The following is a 17,368-nucleotide window of genomic DNA, read 5'->3' as shown; positions in this document are numbered from 1 at the left end:
GCAGGACATTCAGAGTGGGTTTATCAGCACACAAAGATAACAGCGTGCCTCCCTTCACACTCTGCTGCCTCCTGCATCCCCCGTAAGGACTCTCAAGCTGAGGTTTATCAGAGAAAAACGGCCAACACCAGGCGGGCTGTTGATGCTGCTGATGTGATGTTTTCAGCTGAAGGGGGAAGAGGGTGGTGGGGTCATGAAAAACGTCAGACACAGCAAAAGCGTTAGCACGCAATTACGGACTTCTTATTAAGAGTGCGGTTGAAAATCGGCCCACTTTCGTAGTGCAGCAAGTCTCTCTTTCCAGCTGTGTGTGTGTGTGTGTGTGTGTGTGTGTGTGTGTGTGTGTGTGTGTGTATGTGTGTGTGTGTGTGTGTGTGTGAGAGAGAGAGAGAGAGAGAGAGAAGCTAGCCTGAAGGTGAGGCGGTAACGTCCTGCCTCCGTGCCTCTAGCTGCAGCTGAGCCAGATTTGTGCGCACACAGAACTTTACGCATCTGGTCGTCATCAGCAGCAGCGGCCACTCTTCCTGCTCATATGTGGCTCAAACCGAGGAGGAAGAGAACGTCTTCTTCTTCTTCTTATATGATTTCTTGAAATTGAAAAAAAAAACGCGACTGGACGAACACGGGTCGGTCATTTTCTTCTCTGACTCGTACTGCTGGATGTATTGGCTGTAAAAAGATTTAGTGGGGAAAGCAGGAACAAGTTCGTTTGAGAACTCCGTTGCTGATTTGGATGTGAACAGATCCACCCTCTGCTCGGAAGTCCCGAGTTTTTATCTGGCTGTGTTTTTCTAGAGGCGCTGCTAGTGCTTTCTGCATGCACGGATCTACTTGGCTCACTTGCGCTTCTCTTTCTTATTACCGCTCTCTTTTTTTCCGCTGGTTCCCACTTGCGTCATGACTTCTAGCTATGCACATGTAATGGACAGGCAAGCTACGATACCAAACCGCCTGGAGAGCCCAATCACGTCTAACCTGGACAACTTGCAAGCCAAAAAGAACTTCTCAGTCAGCCATCTGTTGGATCTGGAAGAGGCCGGGGAAATGGTCGGTACCCAGGCAGACGAGAGCGTCGGGGAGACGGGGAGAAATATGCTGGAATCTCCGGGGCTGACTAGCGGGAGCGACACGACCCAGCAGGAAAGTAAGTGAAATGCTGATGAAAAAATGTTTTAAAAGGATGGGACGAAGCTCAAAATAACACGTTTTTTTCTTATTATTTGAAATAATCCTCAGCGAACTGTTTTAGCCCCTGTTGCTATCCCAAGTTATCATTCATCATTTCTTGGAAACAAATCAAATCGCAGACAAAAGTAGTTCTCTTGACAGGCTGAAAACGAAACGTGTTTCTTTTCATGACTTGCTGGCGAGCGTCCGCGCGCAGACCGCACGAACGGAGCTCTGCGAAAAGCCGCGCGCATGGAAGGAATCTTCTAGTGAGTTTTGGCAATGCATCATCCCTGACGGTCTCCCCCTCAAAATGACCATTAATTTACCATTAACACTCTGATGTCAGTGAAGTATGATGCTGATGGTGGACATGGTCAGTGAAGTCTCCTTACAAGTCTAACTTCGGAGTAATAAATCTTTTCCCCACGACTGTTGACCTCAGCAGGGCGCTTTGTTTTGCCCTACATTTAAGAAGAAAACACCAATAATGAATTTTGAAAACAGACTGAGTCATGTAGACGTGCGCAGGTGTGACTTATGCTTTGTGAATATTTGCATAGCCCTATCACAATTTTTATTAGAAAACATTTTAAACAAGGCCTCATCCCCGCTGGGTGTGCAAAAATGAAGCCGATATCTTTGACACTACAGAGGCGGGATCTAATCCCTGGGCTGCCGTTGGAATTCCACTGTGAGAATCGAGGTTAACATTTCCAACTTTTCTTTTGGTATACGTCACTGCCGAAGCCGACAAGAACCTGGATAAATTCAGCGCAAACAAACAAATACAAATAGATAAATAAATAAAAAAAATGCCACTGCACGTCCTCTCCACCTCACCGCTGAGAGAGTAAATAAACGCTCCCTTCTCCCCCCTCCTCTTTTTCTGCTCAGAGGGCCATTTGGAGAAGTTGACACAAACGTTATAGCCTTTAATGAGTGTTATTGTTATTTTTAAAGGCTAAAAAATCGTCTGTGAGAAATATGGAGGAGGAAGTGGCGGGGTCACGTCGTTAATCTACGGTTATTTTCAGCCTGTCAAACACTTTCAGAATATCGGAGCCTAGTCATTTGTCATAATTACCGCGCGTGTCCTCGTTCCGACAATTAAAGAATCAAATAACAGCATCTCATCAGCTCTTAATTTGTGGAAACGTGACTCTGACAAACCACAGAAGGAACGAATCGATCGGATTTAGAAAACAAATGTTTTAGAGTGATGAGTAAAAACTGTAGTGCTAGTTTTCCGGCTTTTATTGCATTAAACAAGAAATCAGACTTGAGCAAGTTTAACATTATGATCTGAATTATTACGCAAGTACATTATTATTATTATTATTATTATTATTATTATTATTATTATTATTATTATTATTATAGGCAACAACTGATTCAAACATTTGAAACATTTTTAGTCCACGTTTAAAAAAAAAACTTTGCACAGATGTCCATTATTTGCTTGGGCGTCCGCAAAATTTAATAAAAATCCAAATAAAATAACAAAAAATTGCCAACTACACTTTTAGTTAGGAATCAGGTCCCCTCTAACGAATTTGTCTTGGCAGCAGGACTAATTGACTTTCACTGATCGCTGCTAATGAGATCAATCTATAGTCCCACGTGTTGACCACACTTGAAGCTGCCAGAAGGATGATGATGGTGCTGATGATGGCGCTGATGATGCCGATGGCTTTGATTTGCTGTTTTAAACATCACCCTGGAGGGTTAATTAAAAGCTGTGCGACACCAAACCGCTGCCCAGGCGCTGCACGATCTATTAAATGAATGAGTCTTTTCGGGAAGCTGAGTTTTTTAAAAAGCTATTTGTGCCTGCGTTCTCAATAAACCTCTACGTGACGGCATTTGGACCCATGAAGGTTTCCAAATATTTTATTCCACGAAGAAAACTCGCGTGGAATTGATAGTTTTTAAATACGCTTTAAAATTTAGAATTGTATACAAGTACTGTTAAAAATACCTGCGTGGATTCCGTTTTGTGTGGACTGTCCTCTGTCCTGTCATATTTTTTTTATTTAAAATCTAAAAATGAAGTCCGATAGAATACTGTAAATAAATACCTTTTTTATACAAGCCTACAAACCTTTTGATTTTATTTTCTTTTATTGCTGAATCGCCCTAAAAGTGTTATTTAGCAGTCAAAATGTTTAATTTAAGTTATATAATAACATTTAATTCCTATATGTTTAAATGAAAGTTTAGACGCACATTTAGGTTCTGACAGATCTTATTTGCTGTCCACTTTTCTCCGGTTGTAAAGTCGGCGGGAAGGGCGTCACGATTTGCTCCTTAACTCTCAGCCTGGAGACGCGCAAACGCTGGTTTCTGGTGAGAAAGCTGTATGCGGTCGTTGGTTTGCCATGTGTGGCCTTTACAACTCCAGTTTACTGCAATTTGTTCTTTTCCATTTAATAAACAGAGTTTCAGCCCAAAACTGTGGACCGTGGTGTCTGCAGAGCTGCTGTAATCACTTCTAAGAAACTTTGGTGCTGTAGCTATGTTAAATATTTTTGAAAAAAGAAAGAAAGAAAATAGGCACACACATTTTCATGTAAATTAATGAGGTTATTTGTTTTTGTCTGTGGTACTGCAACATGGTCATTGTTCTTTGTGAGATTAAAACGTGAAAAAGCAAAAAACAGGCCTGGAGAAGTCATGAAACTACTTATACTTGCATAAACTACTCTCGTTGTGGATTCAGTCCTTCCTTCCAAGATTTACGTTTTATTTTCAATAGAAATGAAATGAAGATGTCATTAGTAAAATCTATTGGCTTAAACCTCATGGTGGCAGGATGCCCACAAAAGGTCACAAGGCCAGTCTGATTAACTGGATTATGAAGAAGAAGAGCAAAGGATGGGGGTAGTTGTAGTTTTAGGTTTAAGGTATTTTTAAGGCATTTAGCGCATAAAATAAAGGCAAAAATATGAATACAATAGCTACTGCTTTTTATTACTTTCAAGCACTTAAGGAATAAAATATCACTTCATGGATTTGTTTTAGTTAATGAAGCATCTTTGCACTCTCCTCCTCAGTTTATGGGTTGGCCTCAAATGTGAAGTAGAACCAATTTAAAGGGCTCAAAGAAACCAAAATGAACATTGTCACTCCAACCCTTCAGCAACCCCACCCCACCTACACACACACACATCTATTTGTGACTCAAACTGTCTTACAGCCTGCAGTAGCAATTGTGTTTAAACACTGTGTACTGCAACCATAAAAATCATAATTATTTGTACTTATAACTGTTCATGGTTTCAGCTTCTGAGTCTCGATCCAGAAATAAAGGTGAAGATTCAGTCAAACAAAACAAATGAGACATTTGGTTGCAGCAGTAAAACAAATAATCGGGTCAACAGCAGCACACGATCAAAATCTGAAGCAAGTAAAGTGAAAAATATGGACATAAAAAAATCATAAATTCACACAAGAATACATTTTTTTTTATTTACAACAAATTATTTTTCTGTCTTTGCTTTTTTCCTCTTGCTATTTTTAATGTATAGGCCTGTAAAAATCCTTTGTATGGAGCAGCAGAAGAAAACACTTTGTGGTCAGCTTGACTGAAATAAATTCATTAAGAGTTACAGACAGACATCACTTTTTATTTTAAGGGCTCCATTTTCGATTCCAGCAGGTGAACAAGTTTACATTTGGGTTTTTTTGCCAATCGACTGACAGCAACTCTTAGAAGAAATGTTGACAGCTAAACAAACAGGTTACTTGACGATCGAGTAATGTTTGACACACTGCCAGGAGTGTGTGCGAAAAATGAATCAATACAACAACAATATCCCGTGTTTGGCTGAAAGTTCATATTTCTACTAACAAACATGCTCCAGAAATCTTTTTTTAAAAAGTGCATAAAACTGTAAATGAGCATGAAAGTTGAAGTAGTTTCTATAGACTTAAATAAAGATTCCAAGAAGTGGAAATTTTCAAAAGTAAAACTTTTTCTTCAACAGCAGCCAGCTCCATCAGGTAACACATTACCCGATGGATGAATGTTGTGAATAACTTTTAATTTTTAATGTATTCCACAAAATTTCCAGAGCATGTGACTGAAAGCCCAGAGAAAAACTGGTCTGTAAAAAGTGCTGCAATAAAAGTTCTACTTAATGATTTTTACATTAAAAAAATACACACAGATGTTTCCAGAAACACGGCCAATATTTGCCATTCTGGTTCATTAGATAAAGTTTATGGATTTCGTGTAACCCCAAAATAAAGAATAACACATTTAAAAAGAACTACTATCCCAACAAAACGAATGTGCTGAATACAAAATCCCAATCAGAGACACAAAATCTGTAGCAGCAAAAACCCAAATGATTCTTTTTGTCTCAGTTGACTGAAATCTCTCAATGTTATTACTGCTAAGTAGCATGAAACACTTGAGTGTATTGAGCAACGTCCTACCTTTGCATATGTGTGTGCACATAACTACAGACTGTGTGTATGTGTGGATGTAATTAGGAACACTTTAGATCACAGCCTTATTTTTCTGTGTGAAAGTGTTAGTTTGTGGTCCTGTTGTGCAGCCACAATTCACCAACACTGATTTCACCCAGCAGGAACTATCAGACTGAGCACATGGAGCTCTTCCATAATGAATTACACATTCAGCTTTGCCAAAGTGATTCTGTTACTTTTGTTTTTGGCTTGTGTGCTAATTAGTTAGGTGAAGAGCCAAGTGACGTGTTTCTGCAGATCCAGAAATTATTTCACAGCTTTTTAAAAGAAATCGTACTTTCTATGAGGGTAAATATTCATACATAATATATAGTTTTATATATAAACATTGTTTGTTTACAAGAAAATAATGATAAGGATAAACCACAAAAGGTACTGTTAATAAGTCAAGTCTTCCTCTAGTAAAATGTAGAGCTATGATACGTTGTGTCGTTCTTTGCGTATTAAACTTATTAAATGACCTTCTGCTCTAACTGGGCAGAAACAAACCTCAACTTGTTGACCTCAATCATCAGTCTTTAAGTGGTAGTGTATCTATCTGGCTATCTATCGATCGATCGATCAGTTTTATTCATTTTAATTTGTGACTCAAACTGTCTTACAGTCTGCAGTAGCGGTTGTGTGTCAATGCAGACAATGCTTCCTGCTGTATTTATATAACAATATAACAGTTACAATTACACTTATAGTTAATTGCAATTATAACTGTAATTATATAGTCGTTCGATTTTTTTTGGGTAATGCTTGAGCAGAACGAAGCTGTTCCTCTGATTCATAAAGTTCCTTCTTCCTCTTTGTGCAGATGAACAGATGAACACAGAGGAGAAGAAGAAGAGGAAGCAGCGCAGGAACAGGACCACCTTCAACAGCAGCCAGCTCCAAGCTCTGGAGAGGGTGTTTGAGAGGACACACTACCCCGATGCTTTCGTCAGAGAAGATCTGGCTCGCCGGGTCAACCTCACCGAGGCTAGAGTGCAGGTACGAAAAATGTATTGCCACAGGAAGGTGGCTTCAATGCTACGTGGCAAAAAAGAAGAAAAGATGTTTTCCTGAGATTATAAACCTTCAGTAATAATTCCACATTCTGATACTTTTATTTCGACAAATACTGATTCCTTGACATTTGATTCTCCTGTTATTTGAACATTTGATTGAACTGTTGGCTAGATTCTAACTTAGGTAAAGAGAGAAACAACAAATGCACTTATGAGATTTGAAATTAGTGTTGTACCAGAATAAGTCAGATATAAAATAAATAACTTTCTGTTAATATACAGATATGAACTTATATGATACAAATCTTAAAATAGAACATATTAAATGAATATTTGACTAAGCTGAAAAGTTTTAATAGGAAACTGCAGTGCACGCGGTCACACAAACAGCACGACTCCTCACAGCGTCAAATCATCTGTTAGCTTTTAACTTAGTGTATTTGGTTATTAATCCTTCCTAATAGGCGAAAGTCATTAACAGCTTTAGATTTTGTGTTGAACTAAACTGATAAGAGCTGACAAATATCTCTTATCATGCCAGAGTGATCTTTTAGATAATTACTGATACTGTAAAGTCTGTTAGCAGTTTGCAAAAACTCCCCAGTGAACCGACCGTGATTAGAAAAGTGGATGTAATGATGTTTAATTTCCTCAGTTGTTTACAAAATGTGTAAAACACACAAGTGCTGCAACAAAAGGGCTGCTAAATACGATGCTGTCAGCGGGAGAATGAACTACTGACTTTGATATGAACGCCACAAAAACAGATACAAACTGGGATGTATAGTGTTCTGAAATGGGTCTCGTAAAATGAATGTTTCCAGTTGTTAGTAAAAGTTTTGAATTCATGAAGGATTTTTCATCCAGACACACACTTGCGTGCACCGAACATCTGATAGTCTGCATTTCTGTTCATGAAGCATGTGTTGTATTCCAGCGTGTCATATAAGTCTAACATACTGAATTAGAAATTATGTTTTATTATGTTGCGTTATAATTTTTTCGTTATATATTTCACCACAAAATAATTTGCATGAATGCAATAAGAGAAAAAGCGTTCAAAGATCAACTACAATTTGAATTATTGTCAATCAGTCCTTTGGTAATAGATTCTGTCCTACAGCAGCTTGACTGATATTATGATTTGCATATTTAAAAAATGGTACTGTGGTGTAGTGGTTAACAGGTAACCTCACAAGCAAGAAGGTTTTTGGTGTGAACTTTGTGGTCTGCTGGGGCCTTCCTGTGTAGACTATGAGTGTTCATTGATTGTTTCCCAAAGACCTTAAACATGCATGTTGAATATGATAAGATGGTTCTCATTTGGGCAAAGGTGTGAAAGTGAGAGCGGGTGGTTGACTGTCTACGATGGACTGGAGATGGGCAAGACGTATCCTATCGCTCACATTATGTCTCCTTCCTCTATGTCCCTTAGGTGGAAAAGTAGTAAAGAAAATGGATGGATTAAAAAAAACATAATTATAAATGTTTTTATTAATTACAAAACATGTAAATGTCATTGAGTTTATAGCTGTCACACAGGCGATCAACTTTAAGGTAATTAGCCGTACGTTCAGCAGCCCCAGTTCAGACAGCAGACTCTGAGATGACATTTATGTAAATGCAAACGTCACACTCAGCTCATTCTTTGTCCTCACAGCTTTATGACCAGTGTTTGTTGGTTTTCTCTTTGTTGTACTGGATAATCTGCCACTCTTCACTTATAAACAAGAAAACATTTTTTCTTAAATGCACTTAGGTTTGCCCTAGAAACACGTGACTTATGACTAATAATTAAACACGTGCATTTCTTGCAGGTATTGATATATACAGTGTCTATAAACAAATCAGTGCTATCTTTATACAAAACAATGAAAGTATTTATTCTGTGGCCAGAGTGAGAGGGAAAGAGGAAATAGTGATCTGGGAGTGAGACAAGCAGCACATCTGTGATTAATGTGTAGCAGAGAGCAATGCAGAAATGCTTTGATAAAAGACTTTGGGTAATTCCTGAGGCAGTGCGTCAGCAAGCCCCTCTGAGTGCATACAACTTATAATAATGAACTCAGTTTCAGAGTAAGGAAAAACATCAGCATCCTCCACCTCAGTCATCGTCTACTTAATGAGATGGTTCTGCTGGTGGGGGGTGATAAGGACGGAAAGAGGTGAACTACAGATGAAGCATGGACACACGAGTGAGAGCGTGTGGACGCATGGTCATTTTAGACATTAGACTAGATATTTGGATTGGAGACAAGAGTTTAGGTGGTCTTTATGGATCTGCTCCTTTATGGGTAAAGATTTTACTACAATTTAATAGACATGAAGCATTTCTTTTATACTGTGTTTGTCTTTTAATTGACATTAATTGCTGTTTGTGTACAGAATGTAGAAAATGAGCTTTCTTGTGTTTAAAATGTGTTGAAGAGTGAGACACAACTATTTAAAAAAAATCCATAATGATAGATCGATATTTAAAAATATCTGAAAATATCTGTTACACTGACCAATCGTAGCTTCAAGGGATTTCTATAGATCTTCAGACAAAATCAAAACGTTGATTATCCCTGTAAATAATAGTGGAGTGTAATATGGTCCATGGAGTGCATGTATGAAGCACTTGTTAGGCCATTCAAAAAGCAAAGTTACTGATTTGCCATTATATCCTGATCTGGGTATGAGAACACATGTCTGAGGATGACTTTCTTTATTTTAGAGCTTTTACCAACAGCTCAGAATTTTCTCTCACAAGTGAAACTGTGAGTGTGAAACACCATATAAAACCTCTTTTTCTTACTGATGTCATACGACTTAATTCAGTGCTGACTGAGAAATTTTAGCGTATTTGACTGCAAACTGTTGTAGGATACCACAAAAAAAAAAAAAACATCTTACTTCGGACACACTGAGCACGAGAAACATTTAGAGCTTCTATTTCACTGCATGGTTAGAGATAAAATGCGGTTTGTTGAGCAGGCCACAAAGTTGGCGATTACATGGAGAATTATGAAATTCTATGAATGTGCCCAGACTATAAAGATAGAGGTTTCTGACACATTACCAGCTTTCAAGGTCAAAACTTAAAGTATATTAAAAAAAAACTTCTTGCTTAATTGACCAACATTTTGGTCAATACAAAAAAAAATGACCAATGAGTCTGGAAAGACTCACCATAGTTCCTCATACTTCACAGTGCTGTGCCCGAGCTATAAATATTAATAGTCCTGAAAAAACTGAAATTTTGGCATTTTGGACATCACCATGTTGTTTTATTGGAGTCAGAGTTTACTTTATATGTGGACGAGAAAGTGGAGCTAAAAGTATATTAGGGAAGGCTTTCTTTAAAGCCTGATATCTAATCAGTGTCAGAAATATTTAAGCAGGACCACTGGCATACTGGTTGGTATGTGTGTATTTAGCTAATGAAATCATAATAACCCGTTGAATAAATCTATTAACTATGGTTGAAATTTTGCTGTGAGAAGTTGAAGCTTTTTCAATGAGAAAAAAGCTTGAATACAACTCTTTCAGCTGTATTCAATTGAGTTTAGCTTTATTTATATAACACCAAATCTCAAAACCAATGCAAAGGAAGAATTCTCTTCTCATTGGTTCTTTAACAGAAAGAGACTGCAGTATGACTCTTCAGCAATGGCTTCATATCTAGTGGCTACATCTTATTTTTGATATACATATATGTATGTTATGTTTGGATTAAAGGAGCAGTGCTTTCATAGTCATGAAGATTAAAAAGCGATGACTAAAAGACAAACAATGTGCTCTGTCCTTTGACTTTGCAGGTGTGGTTTCAGAACAGGAGAGCTAAGTTCCGCAGGAATGAGAGAGCTATGCTGGCCAGCAAAAATGCCTCGCTCCTCAAATCTTACTCAGGAGATGTGACGGCAGTGGAGCAGCCAATTGTGCCTCGCCCTGCACCTCGCCCCAACGACTACCTATCTTGGGGGAGTGCTGCGCCCTACAGGTATAGTCCCCTCGAACATCACTTAATAATCTTGCAGCCACATTCTGTGCACAAAGCCTACTTTGAATACAAATGGAATTCATTTTCTCAGTTTAGAGAAGGACTTCCATTTATTAGCAATTTCCCAAGAAATCTTTCCTTTTTCCCAGAAAAAGGGAAGAAAGAAAGGAAGGTGGGGAAAGTATAAAAAGCCAGAAGAAATAACCACTAACACGAGCAGTAACATCACCGTAACAGTTCTCTCTCTCTCTCTCTCTCTCTCTCTCTCTCTCTCTCTCTCTCTCTCTCTGTCACACACACACACACAGATGCTGCGTTCTGTTATTGTTTAATTTCCTCCTCTCCTACCTGCACATACTTTTCATTGTTCCGCTAAAAGTTTTCATCTCCTGTGATCCTGAACTCAAGCAGACTTATACCTCAGACAGTACACACACACACACACACACACACACACACACACACACACACACACACACACACACACACACACAGTCCATTCAAACTATATTTCTACACCAACAGCGATGCCTTGTGCATTTCGAATAGTAAAACAATGTTATTTTTCTTTTTGTCTAATTGTCCATGCAGACAAACCAAGGCTCACTGCTGCAGCATATTCTGTGTATCCAAAGCCGCATGCATCTAATGCCTCCATGCCGCAGAGCTTTAATAGAAAACAGTTAAACGTCCCATGTCCTCTTGTGCAGCCTTAAACAAAATGATGAACATCTGCACCAAGTTTCAATTAATTCAGTCTGATTGCTTTTGGGTAAGCTTGCTGACAGACAGAACAACAAACAGACAGATAAATAAACAGCAAATAAAACAACTCTCTGCTTTTCAAATGTGACATGCTCATCTATTACAATGAACATGCACACTTTAGTATGACCAAATCACACATACACGAGGTCTCAGAAGCTGATTAATCACTAAAATTAATTTCTAATTAAAAGGACTGAATCACCCAGTGCATTTGTTTGAAACTGAGCTTTAGGTTATTACAAATCCTTAGCAAATGTGAACCAACGTGGAACAATCTAGAGATAAAGGAAAAGTTTAGTCTTTAATAATAAAAGCAGACTAAACTACTGATGAGTTTAATCTTCTTTTTAAAGGATTTGTTAAAAAATAAAAATAAAGTAACGGCAGATTAAAAATATATACAAGTATTAAAAAAAATCACCATTAACCCAAATTTAATCTTCATAAACACATAAATATTTACCTGCATTTTACTTCCAAATTTACTTCTTGAAAGTCATTTCCTTTTTATAAAAAAAAGTCTCTTCAGCTTAAACTATTAGAAGTCTATACATCCCTAAATGTCTGGCCTGTCCATTTATTTCTCGTTGATGAACAATCAGGCGGAAAAAATTTCCACTTCATTTCTATAGCACTGAATATGAAATAATATCGCACAATAATCTAAAGCCAGATTGTGTTGACAGTGCCGTCCTGACTGTCTCTGAACGATTACACTGTAAACCCAAATGTTCAAATTCATTCGTGTAAACCTTCTTTAAAAACAAACAAAAAAAAAACGTTTTTTGAAATAACAAATTGTATATTCAAAAAATATTATACTCAAACATTTTATATATTGTTCTAGGTATGTGTAGACTAATGTTTTGTAAGTGTCTTACTGGCACCTCTCAAAAGTGGAAAATCTTGCAAGAAATGAATGTAGTGAATGTAAATGTCTCGACTGCAGCGTTTAATTTGTGATGGTATAAACTGGTTTAAAACTAGATGTTCCTGACTAAAGTAAAGGACTCTGCTTTTGTAGAGAAGAAAACCTTAAACCAGAGACTATGACAATAAAGAAATCTCAAGTGAAAATATTGGAGTTATATATATACTTAAAAATACTTAAGTAGCCAAGTACTACATCTTGCATGTAATGAAAATATTTAAATGATGAAAAAAAATGTTATTCACAATGACAACTTGATCTATTTGTTTTCAGGAGAAACGACTGGCAAGCATGTATGCCTAAAATAGGTACATGTAGTCTTTCCATTTTAATAACTGTAGTGAAAGTTGAGTGAATGTGACCTTTAAATGCTGTAATACTGAGTTAAAGATCGACCTCTGTTCCTACATTTTCATTCTGCCTTTTAAACTCTCTACATCTTTGCCTTCTACCCTTCATATGCAACTTTAATCTGTTGCACACATCTAACTTTAAGCTAATTGTGGTGAATCAAAACACCATTTTCCTCTCCCTGTCCCTCATCTAACCCCTCTGTCAGCACTTGAGGGCTGGGGATAGATCCTGTGACCCTCCTGAAGAGGTGATAATGTGAAAACAAACCATATTAAATCCACTACTGACCCCCATGACCCCTCTGTGCTACACTACACGAGATAATGAACATCGCACAGAATGACAGCGCTCTCCTGGGCAACATTTTTGTGACTCTGGTTACATTGGTCATGATTTACAGTAATTCTCAGTTCTGAAACTGAGTATAAAATGTCAAACCCTACAGCTGCAGCCAGGGAAATCTTTGTAGCAATAATGCTTTGTAGTGCCAAGAGTTCACTGTGCATTATCCCTAAGCTGGTATCCAATGGTGGCAGCGTGAGTGCCGCAGAAAATATTGCCCACAGAGAGTCTCTTTCTCTTTCTCTCATATATATATATATATATATATATATATGGGTCATTATCTTTCTGCTTATCTTTCTGATTTCTGCTGATTAGGTTTCACATACTGCTATTAACAGACAATATAACCACCAGCTTTGTGCCTAGACAACAAACATGCAAAAACACCGGTCATGTTCCTGTAGGGATTTTAGCTTTCAGAGTAGTTGATGTCACATTTAGTTTCAAAGGTTTTTTTGTTTCTTTACATATTTACATAGCTGCAGGTGATACTGTAATCCACAGATGATGTAACTTTTCACCTATTCTTCCTCCTTCCTCTCTCAGTGCCATGGCTACCTACCCACCCACCTGCTCCAACACCAATACATCCCAGGGAATGAACATGGCCAACAGCATTGCCAATCTGCGACTCAAAGCCAAGGAGTACAGCTTGAACCAGGTGCCCACAGTCAACTGAAACACTGAGAGGCTAGGGGATCCCAGGGGAAGGGAAGGAGCCCTCTCTACTACAAGACCCCCCAGACCCAGAGAAGGACATTGTCTCTGGGATGAACATTATTCCACATACTCTGGATCAAGAAGTATTCTTTTCTTTCTGGAGCAGCCATGATGGTATACTACTATCAATGTACCAATGTGCAAAAGTGCAAAAGCGTGTGATGGCAGGATTTTCCCCAAGCCAAGTTTTCTTTTTCTCCTCAGCATCACTGAATTCTTGTTCACACAAAAAGACATCTAGACTGGATGCTGTAGCCAAATATCTGCACAGTTTTGCATTTGTGATTGTGACTTAAATGGAGGGTTAGTTCCAGTCAGAGAACTTGCTTAAATGGAGACTCATATGGACTACATGGAATCCCACTTTTTCTATGGTGTTGGATAAAATTACACACCATAATTGGGATCATCTACTTTCTTTCTTTTTATGTCTTCAACAAAATGACAATGACTTCCTCTGACATTTATACAATTTAAATTTTTTTTCACATTTCTTTCCATTTTATACCACTGACAAACAAACATTTTCAACACATTTTGAATTTCATGTAATAGTCCAATATAAAGGAGAGGCTAATGTATTTCTGAATCCAAAATCAGTAGATAATTTCATATGATATCCTTTATTTGTAACAGAATAAAAACTTGTATATGAATAAACATGCATTTCAAGCAATAAAATTGCAGTTTCAACACATATCAGAAGGGAGAAAACAGTTGTTTTCCAATATTTTCCAGGTTTCCAACACTTTCTTTAAACAGTTCCTGAGTCTTTACGCTTGCAGATTATTATAACAAAAATATACTGCCTACGATCAGTCAGCCTTGAATTATGCTTCAAGAATTATAAGGAATAAGTGTGTTTATAGATGAGACCATTTGGAAAGCAAACTGATCACGAACCTCATGCAAACCCCATAAAAAGAGAGATTTACAACCAGAGAACAGATGCTCCTTCAGAGAAACCCCAAGGTCCTCCTGCTTTGTGTGGGGGATAGGCTTGGGGGAGGGGTGTTTTCCTGATTACCACAACCTGAAATTTCCATCTTAAAAATAGGATATTTATGAGCGGCGAAATCTTGTCCTTGCTATGGAGGCCCTCGGGTCTTGTTTAACTGTATGACTCTTAAACAAGGTGTTTCTTCTCCCTGCCCCTCATAACCTTCACTGTCAACAAACATAAGTTGATACTGGTCTTTGAATGGTGTTCCCAGACTGTAAAAGCCAGGTTGAATGAAACCGTAGCTGATGAGGAAGTGTTTTAATTTGGTGGACTTAAAAAAAATTGGCATGCGTGCCATCGTATGAAACGAACGAACGAATTGTCATTTGCATAAGTTTACACTTTGCCTAAACCTTTACGTTAGTGGTGTCAGCAACATTACATATGTGTTGAACGGTGTTTGCAACATCTCCTTCATTCTTATTGTTATGCACGAATCTGTAGAAAACTCAGTGGGATGCAGGCCTTAAACTGTTTATAAGAATGAAAATCTTCATTTACACACAGTAATTTGGGTAGTTTTTCATAATTCAAGTATCTTCAATGCAAGCCGGCACTGTCAAACAGTTACAGAGCAGAGCAAATGTTAGTCATAAGGAGAGAAACGGTTCACTGATGAGATTTTAGGGTTTTTCCTGACTTGTATGTCACTTTTAAGGAGGGGTTTTTCTTTTTCCTTTTCACCCATTTCATTTCTTGCTCTGGGTTGTTTTCCTGATCACTGATCCCTGACTTTGGGATGTCCAGTGTCAGACCCCTGTCACCCTCTCCCCTGCCAGGCGCCCAGGCTCACCTTTCACAGCCAGGGCCTGGCTGCCCCGAAGTAATTCCAGATGTGGAGATCTTTTTGACCTCCCAACCCACCCCCACCTCAGCTTCCCTTCTTCATCCTCCTCCCCCAGTTTCGCCTCCAGGCCCTGGACTGCAACTCCATCAGGGCTGACAGCGTCCCCTCAGACATCGTCTCTACTTGAATGAGCACATGACATACAAGGCAGCTCCCCCATTACCACCGCTCCTCCTCCACCCGTCACCCTCACCCACCCCCCCCCCCCATCTTAGCAGCACATCTGGAGCTCATTACAGAGGAGACAGTAAGAGCGAGGGAGGGGTGAGGAGTCTGCATGCAGAGTGTGTATGTGCAAGAGAGCGGGAAAGAGAGCGTTACTTAACTCGGCTCCTTTGAAACATCCATCTTTTTTCTTCCTTTGTTCCTTTCTCCTTTTGCTTTTTTCTCCTTGACTTTTGCATTTCACCTTCTTTTCTTTGCTTCCTGCCCCTCACTCTCTGCCTGGAGTAAGCTTTGTTCTGCCATCAGTGCCACATGATCACAAATACTTTATTAATGAGTGGTTTTGGAAAAGAGCTCAACACAAAAAATAGAAAATCTCCAAGCAGTCTGAGTGAAATACTGCACAGCTGTTAACAGTGTGTGGTTTGGGTGAACAACCAAAAGAATGTCCTGAGATGTGGAGTTTCCACGCAAGTCAAGTTGACTGAGAGGTTGCACTATTTGTGTGATTAAGTCACTATTATTACACACTTTTCATAAACACAGATGCAAGCTCGACTACACCCTCTGTTGGATTGGAAAGGAAACATAATTAACTTCAAGCTGCCATCCCAAGGCTAACATTGGTGAGCATATGAACTGTTCTTGCATTGCCAACGAGTGGTTGTTTTCCTTTTCTTTACAATCTGTCTGCTTTTTCCCCATAAAAACGATGCTTGCTTTTACTGATTAACACGTGTTATTTGTGAAGCCTGTGCTTCCACCAGAAGGCATTTAACCTGAAGAGGTAGCCCTCACTTTTGCACATTTGACCATCATTTGTATTATGTGCAATAACTTCAGGATGGAGTTGATGGAATGTTCTTCAAAATTTTACTCAAGTACCTTATTCAAATTGTACTTTGTTACTACATGCCGGAAAATTGACAGCTTTGCTTTTATGCTCAGCTCTCTCTTAAACACAACAGAGCTTTGAGTTTTCAGTATAGGTTTCTGCATCTCTCTGTAGTCTTATCCATCTCAGAGTTTTCATGCGAGTGCAGTCACCGAGCATAATACGAGATGCTGTTTTGTTTGGGGTGGGGTTTTTTTACATTCAAGAAGAATTTCAGCCGAGTGAAACTGTCTGGACTAATGGTAGTTCTCAATCTTTCTCTCTAGGTGGAGAAAAAGAGAACATGAGTAAAACCTTTGGCTTGTTTGATCTGACGACGAGTAAACAAGTCAAAGGTTTTTGTAGCTCATCTAAACCTTTTTATGTCTGGAGGGCAAACTGAGTCAGCATGCCTGAAACATTTCCAATAATTCCTGTTTGCTCATGAAAACTGTGCACACACAGGAGCATAAGTCATAGCCGATACAAAGGGTGGTGGATGTTACTTTGTTTTAGTTAAGATTGTTGTCCTTATCTTCTGGTATCTGGCACATCTAATCATTTGCTCAGTCTTATTTCCTTGTAGTGATCACAGATTTGAACTTGGGGATTGCAGTGTTATTGTTACATACAGGGGTGATGGTCAATGCTCCAAAAATAAGAGTTAACCTTTAAATCCAAAACTCCAAATGAAAGGCTTTCTGCACAGATCCTGGGTTT

General features: G+C 38.6%; 1 protein-coding gene across 3 annotated transcripts; it reads left to right on the top strand.

Moving 5' to 3' along the window:
• The first annotated feature begins 359 nt into the window (after positions 1 to 359).
• prrx1b (paired related homeobox 1b) lies at positions 360 to 14,456 on the top strand. 3 transcript variants are annotated; one of them, XM_082511496.1, is made up of 5 exons: positions 360 to 1,144; positions 6,467 to 6,642; positions 10,460 to 10,641; positions 12,887 to 12,941; positions 13,586 to 14,456. In XM_082511496.1, the coding sequence occupies exons 1-5, from the start codon at positions 898 to 900 to the stop codon at positions 13,724 to 13,726; spliced, it is 801 nt and encodes a 266-aa protein (XP_082367622.1). In that variant the 5' UTR covers positions 360 to 897; the 3' UTR covers positions 13,727 to 14,456. The 3 variants fall into 3 exon arrangements, with proteins under 3 accessions (XP_082367622.1, XP_082367621.1, XP_082367620.1); XM_082511495.1 differs by lacking the exon at positions 12,887 to 12,941 and adding an exon at positions 12,614 to 12,648 and having other exon boundaries at positions 365 to 1,144; XM_082511494.1 differs by lacking the exon at positions 12,887 to 12,941 and having other exon boundaries at positions 375 to 1,144.
• Positions 14,457 to 17,368: the final 2,912 nt, after the last annotated feature.

This window comes from Aulonocara stuartgranti (genome assembly GCF_965226115.1).
Source record: "Aulonocara stuartgranti genome assembly, chromosome: 17".
Lineage (NCBI taxonomy): Eukaryota > Metazoa > Chordata > Actinopteri > Cichliformes > Cichlidae > Aulonocara > Aulonocara stuartgranti.
The sequence above is the reverse complement of the archived record's forward strand: the minus strand, read 5'-3'. Positions and strand labels throughout refer to the sequence as shown.